The sequence below is a fragment of the Myxine glutinosa genome, chromosome 2 (genome assembly GCF_964187855.1).
Source record: "Myxine glutinosa chromosome 2, kmMyxGlut1.1, whole genome shotgun sequence".
In the NCBI taxonomy this organism is placed as follows: Eukaryota; Metazoa; Chordata; class Myxini; order Myxiniformes; family Myxinidae; genus Myxine; species Myxine glutinosa.
Genome location: NC_136262.1, coordinates 233,860,458 through 233,878,702, shown reverse-complemented (window position 1 = coordinate 233,878,702; position 18,245 = coordinate 233,860,458). Strand labels below are relative to the sequence as shown.

The window sequence follows — 18,245 nt, the reverse complement described above, 5'->3', positions numbered from 1 at the left end:
CTGTACATGTACACCCCGACAGCCAACTCCATTTGACTGTATGTGTTTAACACCATACAACTAACTGAAATGTGCTGACAGAATGGCCTAGGCCCTAGAGGTATGTAGGCTACACTCACCTCTAAGCTGTCTAGCTTAGGTTACTATCTCGACCCAGCTATAGACTGTTATCCGGGTGCTTCACAGGCAGGTTGATTCGTCAACGTGTGTGCCGTCCCTCGGATGGATGTTAAATGGGCTTCCCGCCTGCCAGCATTTGTTGGGACACGTTAAAGATCCTATGGTGTCCTCCACGAAGAGTAGGCGAGCTATCACATGAACAAATTACAAATTCCTGCCCTAAGCAGCAGAGGGTATTACATCAGCAGCACAGCGCCACCCTCCACCAATGATGCTACCCCCGCAGACTGTGCTGAACATGAATTAACAAACTACCAATGTGTGTTAAATCTTGCAACCAACTGCACCGTTCATGTAAAATCCTACAACCAACCTCGACATGTGTATTAAATGCTACAACCAACAGTGCTGTGCATACAATACCCTAAAACCAACTGTCCTGTGTACAAAACCCTACACCCAAATGAGCTGTGCATGTAGAGGGTTAAAACCCTACAACCAACCATCATCAAAACGCTTTCATGCTTCAACAGGCCATCGTGATTTATACCTGCGTATGTTTGATGAGTGTGAGAAGTGAGAAGTGGTTTTATTCCTCACAGCAAAGATTTTAAATGAAATGGACAGCCAAGGAAAGGGAGAGATTTACAAAACTTTAATCATCCCTCTTGGACGACTCAAATGTGTGTGTGTGGCAACTTTTGTCGTCCTTTCCTTTAATTCTTATGTGAGCACGATAGGGGAAAGGTCCAGCCCAAAATCAAGAGGCCCCCCTGGGTGAAAAAGCAAAGAAAGATGGGAAAATGTAATAATTAAACCAGAACGGCACTCAGTAGAGAGCATGCCTCCGCTAAGTGAACAGTTTAACATGTTGTATCCCAGATTAGACTAGAAAATCACAACACAGAATCACATTTAATCAAAATCATCCGTCCACAACTTTTTAGATATCTCGCTATGTATCGTTTTTGGCCCTCTCTCCCAATGGTGAAGAATCACTTAAAAAATTCTACTAGCCAGATCCGAATCTTCGCCAAAATTGAATCGATTCTTCCTTGTCACACACACAACCAGTCCACCAATTTCGTCCAAATCCGTTCACAACTTTTTGAGATATCTTGTTCACAAACAGACAGACAGACAGACAGGGGTGAAAACATAACCTCCATCCACCTTTGGTGGTGGAGGTAATAAGATATAGACGATTGATTTGTTCCACCAGTGATAGAAGTTGGGAATGCACCACTGGTCAGTGCAGTTTAGTCATTGCTGGCCAGTTTCACGTGATAATTTCTGATCCATCGATCATGATGGCTGGATGGAAAGCCTGGAATGCTATTACAGATAAATCGCTCCCCAGAGGAATAAAGAAGTTTCAAGTGAGAGGCTCACCACAAACTTCTCAAGATACTTTGCGATGGCTATACTGAATCCTACATCGAAATAGTGCCACCCATATCCCATAAGCCAATAAAGGAAAAGCAATGCATTGATTCAGGTGATTATCAGCAACATACTTTCAAGCAATATGAAACAACTTTTATAAAGCCCATCAAAAATGATGGGTTGGAACTGTTTATTCGATTTTTTTTGATTTTTTTTTTGTATACAAGATCGAGGCTCGTGTAAGAGCTAACATTAATCACAAAAAGACAAACTAACATAAAACATAAGATAAAGGGAGGGGGAGACAAGATGGGAAGAGAGAGGGAAGCACACAAGTACAACAGTAGAGAACAGGGATATCGGGAGATCTGTAGGAGGAAGAGGACTTGGGGGGGGGGGGGGAGAGGCACGGGAAGGTAGGGGGGTGGGAAAGGTATAAAACACATGGACATTGCTAGGCCTTCCAGGAAAGAAGTCGGAATTTTAAAAAAAGTGGATCTGGGGTGATCAAAAAAAAAAAAGCCTACAAAAAGTACAAAAAAAATCCGACAAAAAGTACAAAAGTCTACCAAAAAAAGCCTCGACCTAGCGCGAGGTGTGCTTATATCTTCTTTATTTATTAGACATCCTACAGACGTTAATGAACACTCGTTTTACTCTGCACACATTGCACATCACGTGCAGCGAATTTCACCTCCTTTGCCTTGTACACAACAACACAACATGCATTTTAAAGGCCATTTCCCCTGCTAGAGCGGGGGTTAGCCTGTAGCGGGGGTTTGCCTTGTAGTTATTGTTATTTTTTAAAAATCGATTCTGTACACCGCCCTTGAGGCTCGGTTTGCAAGCCACCGTCTACAATTCCAATAGAAGAGAAATATTTACTCTTTTATGGAAAATGTTTTTCGAGTTTGTTTTATCCTTCAAAATAGACCGCAATGAACACACAAGCATGTTAAAAGATTGATCTTTAAACCCCCACTCAAATCGTCCTTAGGAAGAGGGACAGACATCTGCACAAATGTACAAACACATACCGGTACTGTGTTTTATATGGTAGATATGGGGCATTGTATAAAGACGCATACCAAGGAAAGAGTCAGTTTACTTCCACCACTGCGAAGGGTCTTCTCAAAGGTGCTCAAGTGGATGTCCTCCCAACGGAAACGCCAAAGCATGCTCGCAAGCTCTTTTTCCAACTTCAGCTTCCTGTTCACTCCGACACATTCCAGTGATTCAAAAATTAGCTGTACATGGCAGACGCTTTTTGGGGATAATGACAGTGATGACAATATGAAAATGAACACTTGCATTGCTCAGGCAATATAAGTCAGGTGGCATTGATTCCAGGCAGAGGTGGTTCTGGATGCATGGCGTGTTGCACCATCTCCTGGCAATATTTATTTTTCACACTGCTACATGCCTTGCTGCTAAACAACAAACCCTCTTACCATGACTATACCAGGAACACAAATGCCTGGAGCAGACAAAGGTGGCTGAAGCCTTTAGCCTGGGAATCAGATTCCTGACATAAATGGGACCGAATCCCAATCTGGGAACATGGATCAAGAACTGCAGAAATGCAGACTTCTGCCAAGAAATACGTGAGAGCCACAACATTTGGCTAAATCTGAATCCGGCTGTCATACGGAATATATCACTGATTCAATGCTTTCATTGGTTTAAGCACCGTATGACGCCAAAAGACATGTTACCAGCTACTAATATATGTACGTAGTCCATTTGATTGTAAACAAAAAAAGAAGAAGTTTATTTACAATCAGGGCTATTCATTTTGCTCTGACAAGGCACAGAATTAAAAATAAAAATGTCCATCTGACCAAAACTCATCCTCGTGGAAAAGGGCCACTTGGACCACTGGTAATAACACATAACACCTGAGAAGAGCAACTCAACTTTGGGTTTTGTGTGAAATAAGGGATTCATAACATTGCATTTTTAAAAATATAAATAATGTTGTTCCTCCGGTTATGCAGTCACTGTTATTTTGAAGAGGTTCAGTGTCCTGAATTTCTCAGCCTCATCAACCATGAACATTCCTGCACTGACCGCATAGAACAGCTGACGTCCAAAGGTAATTGCAGACTGGGCATCCTCCGGCGATCCAAGCCTGTCATTGGAAAATCAAAGCTACACACAGACTAGAAGGCCTGTATCCGTATCTCAATGGAGTACTGCTCTCCGCTATGGGTTGGCACCAAAGCATCACATTTATCTCTCCTGGATTCTGTGGAATCCAAATCTCTCAAAATTATCAGAATCTCCCATGACGAGGCCAATGCACAAGGTCTGTTGCTTTCACATCACAGACAGGTTGGTGGTTTTTTACCACCTCTTCTGTGATATTCTTCAATATTGCACCCCCTGCTCTGTCAATCTTCTAACCATCCCCAGCAACTCTTCCTAAGGATGCACTAATTCTTCCGGTAAACCACTCATGGTTAAACTTCCAAAATCCAAGTTGACTGCACACCTCAACTTTCATTATTTCTCGCTTCTTCCATCTATGGAACCACGTTCCAGACTAGAGGCTGCTCTGTATCCCTCCCCCCTCCAGAGCTTCAAGCAGGTATTGCACCACCGTCTATTCTCACCCCCAATTAATTCTCATTATCTTTATTACCCCCCATTAACCTTTCCTAACCCAACCATCTCACTTGCTAGCCTCAATGTTTCCTCCCCTTCTCCATTTCCTCTTATCCTGTTCATTCATTCCATTGATGTTTGTCCCACTGTCAGATCTACCTTACTCTTCCATGAGTATCGCTCCTGTAAAGCAAGAAAAATAAAGAAAATCCCCATTTTAAACTGCCTCTCCCTTGATTTGATCACATTGTACAAGACAAGGAAATGATGCTTGCTCGTCATGCTGAGTGATGTCTACCTTGCTGATTCTGACAGAACTGACAGCTGATTAGAAAGATGGATACAATTAGCAGGACAGGACATTGATGCCTGCTATGGGAAGCAAGGAGAATCTGAAGTTTTCCCTTTCAATTCCATCCATTATTCTCGGTGTCCATCGAAGCAGATCGACAATAACCTTCACGAGCAAGACTAGTTCTTCATTCGACATGATCTCCAATTAACATGTTTGTGACTTTTGGCAAAGCCATCTTACAGAAAGGAACAAGAAGAGAGAAGAATATCACAGCAACTTCCTCCAACTTAATATTAAGGCTTCGGTGGAGTCTGAGAGTTTTTTTCATGGACTCTAGTTGTGGACATGCTGCCTTCTATCTGCATGAAATTTGTTCTGCGTGCACTTGCTGTATTATAATTTTCCAAACAGCTCAAGTTGCATGATAAATTATCATCTTCCTCGATGAAATATCTTGCTTTGATAGACAAACTCGCAGACGTTATCCTTTTGAATTTACAAATGACTTGACTGTTGAGGATTTCTTTTTCTTCCACTTGTTTATTTAATGTGAGTTCCTTTTTAAGGCACTTCAAAACAGAAGGGGGCTATTAGACCATCAAAGCTTGTGCTTGTATTGCCATTGCCAACTTATGGTTGTTTGTCCATGCTCGAATCTCTTTAATGCTCCGCATCAAACGAGGAGGCAGCACATACCAATTTCAAAGCCTTTGGTATGACTCAACCAGCGTTCAAATTGCCTCCCAGACATAGAGCAGACTCTCTACCCATTATGCGACCAGCGAGTCAAATTTATATCCTCCATCTTGTGTGTGTGTTTGTGTGTGTGTGTGTGTGTGCATGTGTATATATATATATATATATATATTTTTTTTTTTTTTTTTTTTTATATATCCTTCAGAAATGTTTTCACACCCTTTGACTTTTTCACATTTTGTTGTGTTACAGCCTGAATTAAAAATGGATTCAATTGAGATATTTTGTCAGTGATCTAAACATAATACCCCATTACGTCAAAGTGGAATTTCGTTTTTGGGAATCTTTTACAAAGTAATTAAAAATGAATTACGAAATATCTAATTTACATAAGTACTCAACCCCCTGAATCAATACTTCATAGAAGCGTTGTTGGCAGTGATTACAGCTTCGAGACTTCTTGGGTATATCTGTATCAGCTTTGCACATCTGGATTTCAGTAGTTTCTCCCATTCTTCCTTGCAGATTTGCTCAAGCTCTGTCAAGTTGGATGGGGAGGGTCAGTGAACAGCAATCTGCAAGTCTTTCCACAGATTTTCAATGGGATTCAAGTCTGGGCTTCAGCTGGGTCACTCAAGGACTTTCACGTTCTTGTTCTGAAACCATTCCATTGTTGCTTTGGCTGTATGCTTAGGGTCATTGTCGTGTTGAAACGTGAATCTTTGCTGCAATCTAAGGTCTTTTGCACTTTGAAGCAGGTTCTCCTCAAGGATTTACCTGTATTTGGCTCCATTCCTTGTTCCTTCTATCCTTACAAGTCTCCCAGTCCCTGCCACTGAAAAGCATCCCCATAGCATGATGCTGCCACCACCATGTTTCAAGGTAGGGTTGGTGATAGATGAGTGATGAGCTGTAATTGGATTCTGCGAGACATAGCACTTTACATTCAGGACAAAGAGTTTAATCTGCATCTCATCCGACCACAGACTCATTTGCCTCATGCTCTCAGAGCATCAAGCAATGAGCAGCACATGCAAACTGCCTTTTTGCAAACTCCAGGTGTGCTGTCGTGTGCCTTATTCTCAGGAGTGGCTTCTGTCTGGCCACTCTCCCATAAACTCTGTATTTGTAAAGTGCTGCAGAGACTGTTGTCCTTCTGGCAGGTTCTCCCATCTCAGCCGAGGAACTCTGTACTTCTGTCAGAGTGGTCATTGGGTTCTTGGTCACCTCCCTGACCAAGGTCCTTCTTGCCCGGTTGCTCAGTTTGCTCGGACGGCCAGCTCTAGGAAGAGTCTGGGTAGTTCCATAATCTTTCCATTTCCTAATGATGGAGCTCACTCACTAAGCTCTTGGGAACTTCCAACACTCAAGAAATTAAAGTAAAAGGTTTATGGTTTACACTGTGTTGGTTCTTAAAAGAGCGATTTATATTCTTTATACTTTAAAAATAACTCCAAAGCAAAAGAAAATGAAGGAAAGTAGGCCTCAATGTTTCGTGCAGCACACGCCACCCATTGACAGGAGGATGTTATGTGGGACCCATTGTACCCATTCTTATCTATCCATCATATAGACAGCAATGGATAGGAATGGGTGCAATGCCACTCATGCAACAAACACATGAGGACAATCCTGCCTGAAAATCCCCAACGAATAGGAAGTCAAAGGTATCCCCACATAATGACATCATTCTTAGTGTGAACTCCCATGAGTAACTTCCTGCAGGTGACATAATGAAGCTTGAGAAACTGAAATTTCCATTTTGTGGTAGGGAAGTATTATCTAGTTATGTAAGCAATTTTTATTAAAAACAAAAATTGACAGTTGGGTTTTCAACGGGACAAACACAAATTCAAGGTTGATGAACTAAAATGGCTAGCTGTGCATTCCTAATGCATTAATTTATGTTTTAGCTGAAGTAAGTCTTCAGACAACTTAATGGGAGGCTCGTGAAATCAAATTCCTCACTTAATTTGACAGGCTGGATAAATCAAACAAGCGTTACGTCTAGGTCCCCCATCGGTGAAGTGATGTGAGTTGACAAAGTGGAAGACGCAGAAAACATGGAAGGGTCGATAATATTTGCGAGTGGGTTGGAGACACACCCACACACCAGATTAGAAGTTGGTACTTCGCTTATTGTTCAAGATATTCCGCTCACAAGGTTCAGACATACATGGCGGCGGCCATCTTGGATTTTGACATGGCGACCCCATTTTCAATAGCGTTCTTCCTTATGCGTAGAAACACCCACACACCAGATTAGAAGTTAGTAGTTCGTTTATTTTTCAAGATATTTCGCTCACAAGATTCAGACATATATATGGTGGCGGCCATGTTGGATTTTGACGTGGTGACCCAATTTTCAATAGCGTTCTTCCTTATGCGTAGAAACACCCACACACCAGATTAGAAGTTGGTACTTCGCTTATTTTTCAAGATATTTCGCTCACAAGGTTCAGACATATATGGTGGCGGCCATCTTGGATTTTGACGTGGCGACCCAATTTTCATTAGGGTTCTTCCTTATGCCTAGATACACCCACACACCAGATTAGAAGTTAGTAATTCATTTATTTTTCAAGATATTCCGCTCACAAGGGTAGGCACGCACGGACGGACGCAAGCACGCACGGACGCACACACGGACGGAGGGTAAAACCATAGTCCCCCTTTCGCTCCGCGACGGGGGACAATTATTTAAGGAGTTTACACAGAAAACCCACATTTAATTTGGCTGCGCCTATAATTTTTATTCCTTGTGTGGATGTTGTTATCTTAGGGTCTGTAACATTTATCTTATCAATGATAAATTGATAATCTTTTATATTAGCCAATTCACTCGCAAAAAGGAGGGGAGATGGGCACCACCCGTTTGTGCTGGGATTGAAATGTCATGATGGCTGCTGCCTTAGTGTTGGCCTAACGGTCTTTGCAATCAAAGGGCAGAGAGAAACTGAGAGCTGGAGAGGGACGAGGGTAATGGGAGTGAAGAGGAGCCCTGGGATGTGGTTGTGTGCCATGGTGATCTCAGGTTCGGTTGTGTGAAATAACACTCTATTTGTGTGCAGTTGTAGAAAATGGTAATGCATGACCATCTAATCTTAAAATAGGATCATAGGCTGATAGCAGTCATGCCTGTTGTAGCACAGTGCTCCGTAATGTGGAGACATTTTCATTTCATTCCAGGACAGCAAGGAAAAACATGTAGCGGCATTACTATACGAGGATTTACAAGGAACTGTGGGCAGGCACAGGAGAGGGTTTCATAAAGAGGGTATTTTTGTTTTTCATTATATATTTTCAAGTTATTATATGGAGGGGGCAGGAAGTGGGGGGATATAGGGAGTTGTAAAGATGAAGAGATACAGACATCATGTTCACGTTTAATAAGACCCGCTAACAGACTATTAATCACTCCAGAGGGGGAGAATGAACAAAATACTGACAGCACATTCCCTTTTCGATGAAACCCTTTCCAAGACAACACGATTACAACACCCATCCATATCCACTGGGCTGTTCCAAGGGAATTAGTTCCCATTAGAGTGTGGAATATTTTGGGAGTTTGACAGGAATGTCCTTTGACAGCATAATGGCAGGGGCCCGTGGAGATTGCGTGTAATGTAAAATGTGACTTCAAGTCCTCAGTAACCCTTTCTTCTTCAAGCCCTCCTCCTAAACCCCAATTCATCAAGCCCCACTCCCAAACTTCTGGTCCTCGCCCTTCCCCTCCCAACCCGAAGCTTCAATCCCGCTCCTGCCCGACACACTCCTTCAACTCCCCCTCCCCACACCACACCTACTTCACCCCCCACACCACTCCATCCCACTAAAAGTCCTCAACCTTCCCCCACACCCCCAACCCTTCCCTCACCCTCCCCCCTGCCCCCCCTAAAGTGGAAACCTCCCCCTCCCAATTCTGTCCATCTTTGCTGTCATTACCCCTTCCGAACCCCAATTGCCTGTCCTCCCTTATAAAAGCAAAAGTGTATTCTTAAATCAATCAAACAATGTTACATCAGATAGCTACACACACACACACACACACCTCACATGTGCATGAAAATAAAGTGGAAGCATTTACAAGGAATCTGAGGTATAGGTGAGGCTAATCCACCATTGACCCGACTGCAACCTTTTGCAATAACGAAAACACAACATATCATCGTGGTGTGGTATATTTATTTGTTCAAGCTATAAAAGAGCTATACGTTCACCTGTAGATAAGGAAGGAAGAGATCGCCATGACCAGCAAGATGCTGCTGAAAATAATCATGAGTACTTCCATAGTTGTCAATGCTATGTGCACAAGAGGTCAGAAATCTGTGATTAACATTAATACCTCTTAATTATACCAAACAGAATACATGCAAAGCCTTCTTCTTGAAAGTTTAAAAAAAAACAATTACCTGTTATCATGATATACCAAGTCCAATTTGTTTTGGTCGTTTCAGCATAATATGAGCATGTGGGATTCACCCCAATTTTTCACAAACTGGTTGAACAAACTGTCCCCCAAATATTCCTACAGGTCGCACAAGATCTGCCAGCAACTCTCTTATGGTGAAACTGCCAAAAGCAAGACTCTCTGCTCACCTTCACTCCTTCATTCCTCTTTTCTCCCGCCTCTGGAACAAACTCCCTCACTCTCTTCAATCCCACTCCTCCCTCCAGGTCTTTAAAATAGCTGTTCACCACCATCTCTTATCTTCCCCCATCCAAAACCTTGATCTTTTCTACCCCCGCTAATTTCACCCCAATTCCACTTTTTTGAATACAAACTTCTTTCCTGGAAGTCCTTGGTGTCCTTTTGTTTTCTACTTCTCCCACCCCCCCCCCCCCATTCCCACGCCTCCTCCCCCCAAGCCCTCCCCCTCCCACATTTCTCTCGATGTCCCTGCTCTCAAATGTTGTGTTTGTGCCCTTCCCCCTCTCTCCCTATCTTGTCTACCGCTCCCCTTATTTTGTGTTTTATGTGTCGGTTTGACTTTTTGTGTGATTAATGTCGGCTCTTTCACGAGCCTCGATCTTGTATACAAAAAAAAGAAACAAACAAAAAAAAACCCGTACCTGAATAACATTTTTCATTTTCGAAGCCACATTGTGGTACATCAAGAGGAATCACTCCACCTGGCCAATGGATTTCAACACCAGGGACGTACTCCAGTTGCTTTGTAGCACCATAGTAATTGAGGGCTATCTACAGTGAGCAAGAATAAAAAAAGAGATTGTTAATATGAAAAGGTATATCTTATACAAAGCCAATCGGTCATGCTGTACAAAGAAATCTCTTGGGGTTGTGGACTACTTCCGTTGTACACCAGCTTGTCGGCTTACAATGGCAAACTTTACAAAGACCTCCCTTCCCCTTGAACTCTCCAAGCCCCGCCTTCTGTACCTTTTTCCAATTGGCCAATTTCCATTTATGATGTTTCCCCAACGTCGAAAGGAACAGATATGTCAGATTTTCGTTGACACAATATATGGCATACATGCGTAGCATTTTGTGTGATGGTGTGCGTAGGTCAACTTTGTCCCACATCAAAATTTATAATGGGTTTTATTTTAAAAAGGGTAAAAAGAAGAAAGAATGGCAAAAAAATCCGAATGGCGAATCCTCCCTTTTGGACCTGTTGATGACAAACTTTCCCGCAAAATGTCTCCTGCTCTTCCTCTGCACCAATTGGTTAATTTTATCATTTGCTTGTGAAAGTCAACATCTCTCTGGATATTCTCAAAAACCTGCCTCAGCACTGGCGAGTCTGACATTTCACTCAAGCAGATTGGAACAGACCGCAAGCACCCATCTCTCTTCAGCACTGGTCTCCCATATCTACTGCCCCTGATGTTAACACAGCTTGGGAATTCTTCCACAGAATCCTGCTCTGTCTTTGCACAGATTCATCCCATTTCGTCTTCAATTATCCCACCTTCTTCCTGCCCATGGTACACTGAATCCTGTGGTGAGGCATTATTGCTCTGAAACAACTTTCCTTCTCTTCCTGGAAAGCTAATCAGACAGCAGGCAATCTCAGTGCATTCCAAAAAGTCCACAACAAATGTATGTCGACTCTCAGAAGAGCCAGAAAACAACATCTGTCCAACCTTGAGATTGAATTTTCAAACTTGTCTCCTGTGCTCCCGTTCCATCCCTTCCCTCTCTTCAAATGGCACCACAGCTGACTTTGCTCATGAGAAGGCCGAATGCCTCAATTCTGTGTTTGATTCCAAATCTTATGTCCCCAAACCCTCACTCTCGGGACCCATCCTTCCCTGTCGTACCCAACTGCTTCTGGACCAGACGGCATCAGCTCATGTGTCCTAAAAATCTGCTCTGCTGCTCTTTCACATCCTCTCTCTGTCCTTTTCACCCTGTCATTTGCGCTAGGTCATCTTCCATCTGCTTGGAAATCCACATACATCACTGCACGACATAAAAAGCTGCAAAAACGGATCCCCTTAACTACAGACATATCAGCTTACTTCCAATCATCAGCAAAGTCAATGAATCGATGACTTCCAATCATCAGCAAGGTCATTGAATCCATTATCGCAGTTGACATGAAATGCTTCCTTTTCTCCAACAACCTCATCTCATATCACCAATTTGGTTTCAGACCAGGTCACTCCACTTTGGACATGCTGCTTCTACTCACCCAACAATGGATGGAGGTCCTCATTGTCAGACATGAGATCAGGGCGGTCTCTCTGGACACATCTCGTACTTTTGATACAGTCTAGCATCCTGCTTTAATGCCCAAACTCTTTGCCTATGGCATCCAAGGCCGACTCCACATATGGCTTACTGATTTCCTCTACACTCGTAGCCAACGTGTGGCACTCACTGGAATCCATCTCCTCTTCCTGTCAAGGCTGGAGTGCCCTAAGGCAGTGTTCTATGCCCCCACCCTATTCCTTATCTTCATCAATGATCTCTCTGACTCTGAAAATTCCTCTTTATCTATTTTCTGATGATTCCAACCTCTGCCATGAAATACCTCATCCTTCAGACAGGTGTGCTGCAGCCTGTTTCATCATTTCTACATCCGATTGCTTGCTTTTTAATAAACGTTGTGCAACAAATACAAATGGCCCCATAATGACTGCACAGTGTACAATTAAAGTCAGACTCAATCACCATGACCTCATAAGGTAACAAACACAAGTGTCCCTGTTTCACTTGGCAAACTTTCAACAGCAGTGTTGCAGAAAGCAAGCATACAAACACTCGTAAGATAAAAACATACTTTAAACTCTCCACTATCGGGGTCGGTCATGTCCCACACAGAGAAATCTGTGTCTCTGTCTCCATTGCTGTCGATGGAAAATTCTCCAGCTACACCTGAAAAACAAAGGATAAGAAGAAATCTCCAGTATTCATGGGCTGCTTGCTGGTAGAGCAGGTTCAAACACAGCATGTTTTGTCGATTCGTCTCTTCTCGATACTATCTCCTTGTTGTCCATTTTTATCTGCAACAGTTTCTAATTCCTTGTCCGATTAGGTAAAGTCTGTCTCATCTGCAAGCACATGCTTGTGGATGTTAAAGGTCCCATTGTGGCTTTCAAAAATGGGAGGTCATTGTGTGCTGGTATCCTAGCAATGTTCCAAATTCCTGCTCCCGAGTTCTTACAATTTCAGGATATTCCTCTGCCATGTCAGAGGTGTAGGAGCAGAGTAGGGGCACCGGCTGTTATTATTTTTATTTATGTTTGTACATATTTTATGTTTCAGTTAATACTTACTAATGTTATTCCAATTAAAAAAATATATATATTGATAAAAATGTTTACCTTCTGTATTATTATTATTAGCGTCATTACCCATATGCCAATGAAGCCCTCATATGCCGCTCATGCATAGGAAATAACGCCATAGGGAACGCACATCTCAACATAAACAATGGTATAATGACCACCCCCTTTTAGCACATTTTTGATGAGCGATCTTTTCTCCAAGAAAGCATCCTGAGCAATAAGCGAGGTATTACTGTATACATCATAAATATATATATATACCAGCCGAGAGCACCCGGCGTTGCCCGGGTTCTTTTTGAATGAATTTACTACTATAATTCAGCTTTTACCCACTGCCATAGAAGATTGACTACTATAATTCAGCTCAGCTTTTAATTGCAAAAGGGGCCCATCCCGGCCGAGGCGGCCTCGACTGGCATCACCACCTAGCCAATAATCATCCGGGGCCCGTCCCGACATTTTTGGTTCTTTTTGAATGAATTTACTACTATAATTCAGCTTTTACTCACGGCCATAGAAGATTGACTACTATAATTCAGCTCAGCTTTTAATTGCGAAATGGGCCCATCCTGGCCGAGGCGGACTCGACCGGCCTCACCACCTAGCCTATAACCTTCCCGGGGCCCGTCCCGACATTTTTTGTTTCAGACATTTCCTCCCATCTTTCACCGTTCAGGAGATTAGCGCATGCAGACAAACAAACAAAAACTTCCTTGTATATATATATACAGACTTGGCATTTAATATGGAATATTTTTTTTGTGGGGGTGAACTTACTTTTCAAGATGACTTAGAACCAAAAGTTCATTGGAATTATGTTGAAATTATTCTAGATTTTGTTAATGTGACCTTTAAAAGAAACAAAAACCACATTTGACATTTCGAAGCAAATAAATTGATCCTTGAAAGTGATGTAAACTGATATCGAACTCAATTCATGGACAGTACTGTGTTAAACTTCTGTACGTTTTCCAGAAGTATCTCTTTATTTTGCACATTAGCCAAAAAAAATTTCAACAAAAACAAAAGCTAAATTATGACTGGGATTACGGACAGTAAAATTACAGTTCAGTACTTCGTGTAACCCACATGAGCATTCAGGAGAGCACGTACACGTCGAGGCATGCTGTTCACGAGATTTGCCGAGGTTTGGACAGGAATCGCTTGCCATGCAGTGACAATAGCCTGCTGCAATTCATGCACAGAGGTAGGCTGCTGGTCCAAGTTGTCGATTTGACGCGTTAATTCTGCCCACAAGTTCTCTATCGGATTCATATCCGGGGACATGGCAGGCCACCCCATATGCTCTACACCACGGTCAGCAAGAAAGTGTTGGATCATGCGAGTACGATGAGGCCGTGCATTGTCATCTTGGAAGACAAAGTTTCCTCGAAAGGCTGCACGAGCAAATGGAAGCAATGTTTCTTCCAGAATGACCCTGTACTTGAACTGGTTCAGGTTTCCATTCAGAACAACCAGGTCAGTTTTGCCCCCTGCATGAAAAGCAGCCCAAACGGTCACCCCACCACCTCCAGCTTGGACTCTTGGCACTATACAATCTTCGTTGTGGGCTTCATGCACTTGTCTGTGCACTCGGACGCGGCCATCTTGACGATAGACCAGAAATCTAGACTCGTCACTGAAGGTCACGTGATTCCAGTGTCCTGGCTGCCATTGACGGTGCTCTCTGGCCCACTGCAATCGGCGCTGGCTGTGTTGTCTGGTCAGGCATGGCTTTCTCAGGGGACGCCTGGCACGATAGCCTGCTTGAACCAGTCATTGGTTGACTAGCCTTCTGGATACAGGCACATTTGTCAGTTGCTGCCACTCAGCCCTAAACCGATTAGCTGACTTGGTACGGCCATTGCAGACTATCCGGTGCAGCTGGCGATAATCTCTCCTTGTGGTTCTGCGTGGACGTCCTGGCCTCGATATTGGAGTAGGGACACCCCTCTGAGCATTTCGTTTCAGGATCTTTGACACCTGACCTTGAGTGATGCCATACTGCCGAGCAATAGCACGCTGTTTCATGCCAGAATTTCGTAAAGCCACCACTCCATGACAAACAGCATTGTCAAGTTGACGGACCGTCTCCAGAGGAAGCGGCAATAACTTTTGTAGACGTGCAGCAGTTGTTTTCCACTAATACAGAATGCAACAACCCTTATATGCCCGATTGTGAAGCCAATCGTCAAATGTACCTGTCCTTACATTTTGTCACGCCACCTGTGATATAATCCTGTTATTGACTTATTGCTGCGAAAGACAATCAGTGACATGGTTCTTTCAACAAAGACATCGCCGAAGGGTAAAAGAAACTCACCAGATTGATATACTGAGTTCAGAAAGTAAACCCAAGTCAAGAAAAAAAAAAATTCCATATTAAATGCCAAGTCTGTATATATATAATAATATAATATAATATAATATAATATATATAATATAATATTATATATATATATATATATATATATATATATATATATATATATATATATATATATATATATATAGATATATATATAGATATATATATAGAACACAGTTTGTGTGTGTGTGTGTGTGTGTGTGTAATGTTACCGATAGACTCCTAAACGGGGAGGCTTACGTGCTTGATATTTGACATAGACATGGCCATTGAGCGTGGGACGAACATGGCCGAACTCAAAATATTTGACGATCCATATTTTTTATTCATATTTACCTCAGCGCATTTCAGGGAACGGAATCAACGGAATCAGAGCAGGTGGGCGCTGATTCGCTCAGAGCGATCACGTGATGACGCTATGACGCTATGAACGCTATGACGCTATGACGCTATGAACGATATGACGCTATGAACGATATGACGCTATGACGCTATGAAAAAAAAAATCGCTATGACGCTTTGAAACGCTATGACATTATGACTGCTATGATGCTATGACGCTATGACGCTATGAAAAAAAAAATCGCTATGATGCTATGAAACGCTATGACGCTATGAACGATATGACGCTATGAACGCTATGAACGCTATGACGCTATGAAAAAAAAATCGCTATGACGCTATGAAACGCTATGACGCTGTGAATGCTATGACGCTATGAAAAAAAAAATCGCTCGCTTTGCCAAGGGGCTCGCTCCCCCCCCCCCCGTTCCCCTCCCCTCCCCCTCCCCTCCCCCACCCGGCAATGCCGGGTACTTCTGCTAGTATATATATATATATATATATTACTGTATATATTATAAAACAGGAGTGTCTGTCGGTCTGTCCGTCCCCAAACTACTCCCTCAGCTTTGGGGCTAGCCCCACCAAACCTTCTGTGGAACGTTTTGGGGTACCAGCAGATGTTGTAAGGTAGGTAGGAGGTTTCAAAAATTCCTCAATAAAATGATGATTTTGAAATTGACTCGATACGAACATGCTCCTGAATCTGGAAGTGATCACATGATGACAATGGGCTGGTTTGATAATATCTCAATTAATATCTTCAGAGATATTTAGTTTAAATATGAATGAGAAAATGATGTGAGGGTTTCTACTTTCTAACGTTGACATTCACGGATTCGCCATTGACTGGTTATAGAACCATTTAGACGAGGTATGTTTTTTGTGCAAGTCATTCACAAACCTGCTGTCAATGCCTGACGTTTGACTGAAGGTGTCACAGGTTTGTGGAATTTATTGTTTCATCGTTTGTCATTTGTCGTTTTTTTACCCAAGTCATTCACGAGCCTGCTGTCCACGTGTGACGTTCGACTGAAGGTGGCACAATAATGTGGAATTTATTGGTTCCATTAGCATACACCGTTTCCGCATTTGTTGTTTGCCTTCGGCTTCCCAACCATGCGTAGCATGGGTACCTCACTAGTATGTATATATATATATATATATATAGTCTAGTAGGAAGACTAGGTCCCCCTGCACCCCCCGGAGATATACTTCTAATCAGTGTTTCTAGATTGGAAAAAATGTGTAGAAAATGACTAGCTATGGCCCCAAGCTGAAAAAATGTCCCACATACCATTTTTATGCAAATTACTGCTGCCATTATCAAAAAAACGATTTTTGACATATCTCAGCCAATATTGCAGATAATTGAAAAATGAAGGTGTCTAGACCCATGTTTTGAAGGGCATAGATCATGATAGAACTATTCATAACATGATTACATGTGTCTATGGTATACTAGTATGCATATTAATGCTGTAATTACAAAATAATCAGTTTTACAAATGATAAGGATACGTTAATACTGCAGATAACTTAACATGGTACATAAGGGGTCTAAACCCAGGTATTTTCAAGGTTAAATGTCAACAAGATGCTCCTGAGTCTTGCATAGGGGCGGGACATTGGCAGTAACATTGGTACCACTCAACTTTTCTTCCCACCATTGACTTTGTATTGCGAGAGATTTTCACTTGCTTATTTAAAGGTTTCTCACCCAGCCCACGTAAAATCTACCAACTCCTGCTGTTAACTCCCAAACATATTTTTTTATGTTATCCAATCACAGTGCAGAAATGACAGACTAGAGATCCAAATTAGTGCTGCTATAGCTGCCATTTTACATTTCCATCCATGTAACATGCGCGCTCGCGCGCTCGTATCAATTGGTAATGTCGCGCGCTCGTATCAATTGGTAACGTTGATGTTATTGAATACCTCAGTTGAAAGTTCAGTCTTCCATTCCATCTGTGTGTTGTTCTTGGTATTCATCCTCCAATCTAGCCAGGTAAGATGCTAACTATAATGATACTCACACTCTTGACTTCAGTTTCTGCATGAAATCATAAACAGGCAGAATAACAGCTGAGCCAGCTAGCACCATGTTAGCTAACGTTAAAGCTAGCCTCATCTATGTACAGTATGTTCCTAATGTCGGTGTAACTTAAACTTTTGTTAATGCCAAACATGAGACATATCTGTTGACTTCTGTATATGAATTGAACCAGAAAGAGGCACGACAGCTGAGCTAGCTACAGTAACTTAGCACAATGTTTCATTGGCCTAGATAGCTAACGTTAGTGTGGAAGAATTTAGATGTTTTAGCTATTAGCACTTTTGATGCCACTAAACATGGTTTAGTCAGCTAAAAAGTACCCTAGTGTAGAACATGACTCAGAACCTCTGTTACCTCACTGAAAACTCAGAGCCTCCTTTCACAGGCACTTTTAACATCATTCGTGATTTCTTATTTGTCATTTAACAGTGATGGTAGACATCGACAGCAAGCATGCCCAAAAGAAAACGGAGTGTAGAACCTGCAGCCCAAAGCTCTCCTCCTACATGCATCCTTCATGTACCATCCATGTCTGATCATGGGGATTTCACGCCCCTCCGTAAAATTAAAGGATCTGCTTCAGAAAAACTGCAACTGCTTCAAAAGATCCGGGA

The 18,245-nt window shown here is 42.3% G+C and overlaps 1 protein-coding gene across 1 annotated transcript in view; it reads right to left on the bottom strand.

Moving 5' to 3' along the window:
• NPR1 (natriuretic peptide receptor 1) overlaps positions 1-18,245 on the bottom strand; it is a 194,499-nt gene that overhangs the window by 96,456 nt on the left and 79,798 nt on the right. The window contains exons 6-9 of the mRNA XM_068106078.2: positions 12,355-12,449; positions 10,178-10,307; positions 9,325-9,406; positions 2,595-2,715 (exon numbers count right to left, since the gene is read on the bottom strand). Coding sequence (XP_067962179.1) covers positions 2,595-2,715; positions 9,325-9,406; positions 10,178-10,307; positions 12,355-12,449 — 428 coding nt within the window. The remainder of the gene's footprint in view (positions 1-2,594; positions 2,716-9,324; positions 9,407-10,177; positions 10,308-12,354; positions 12,450-18,245) is intronic.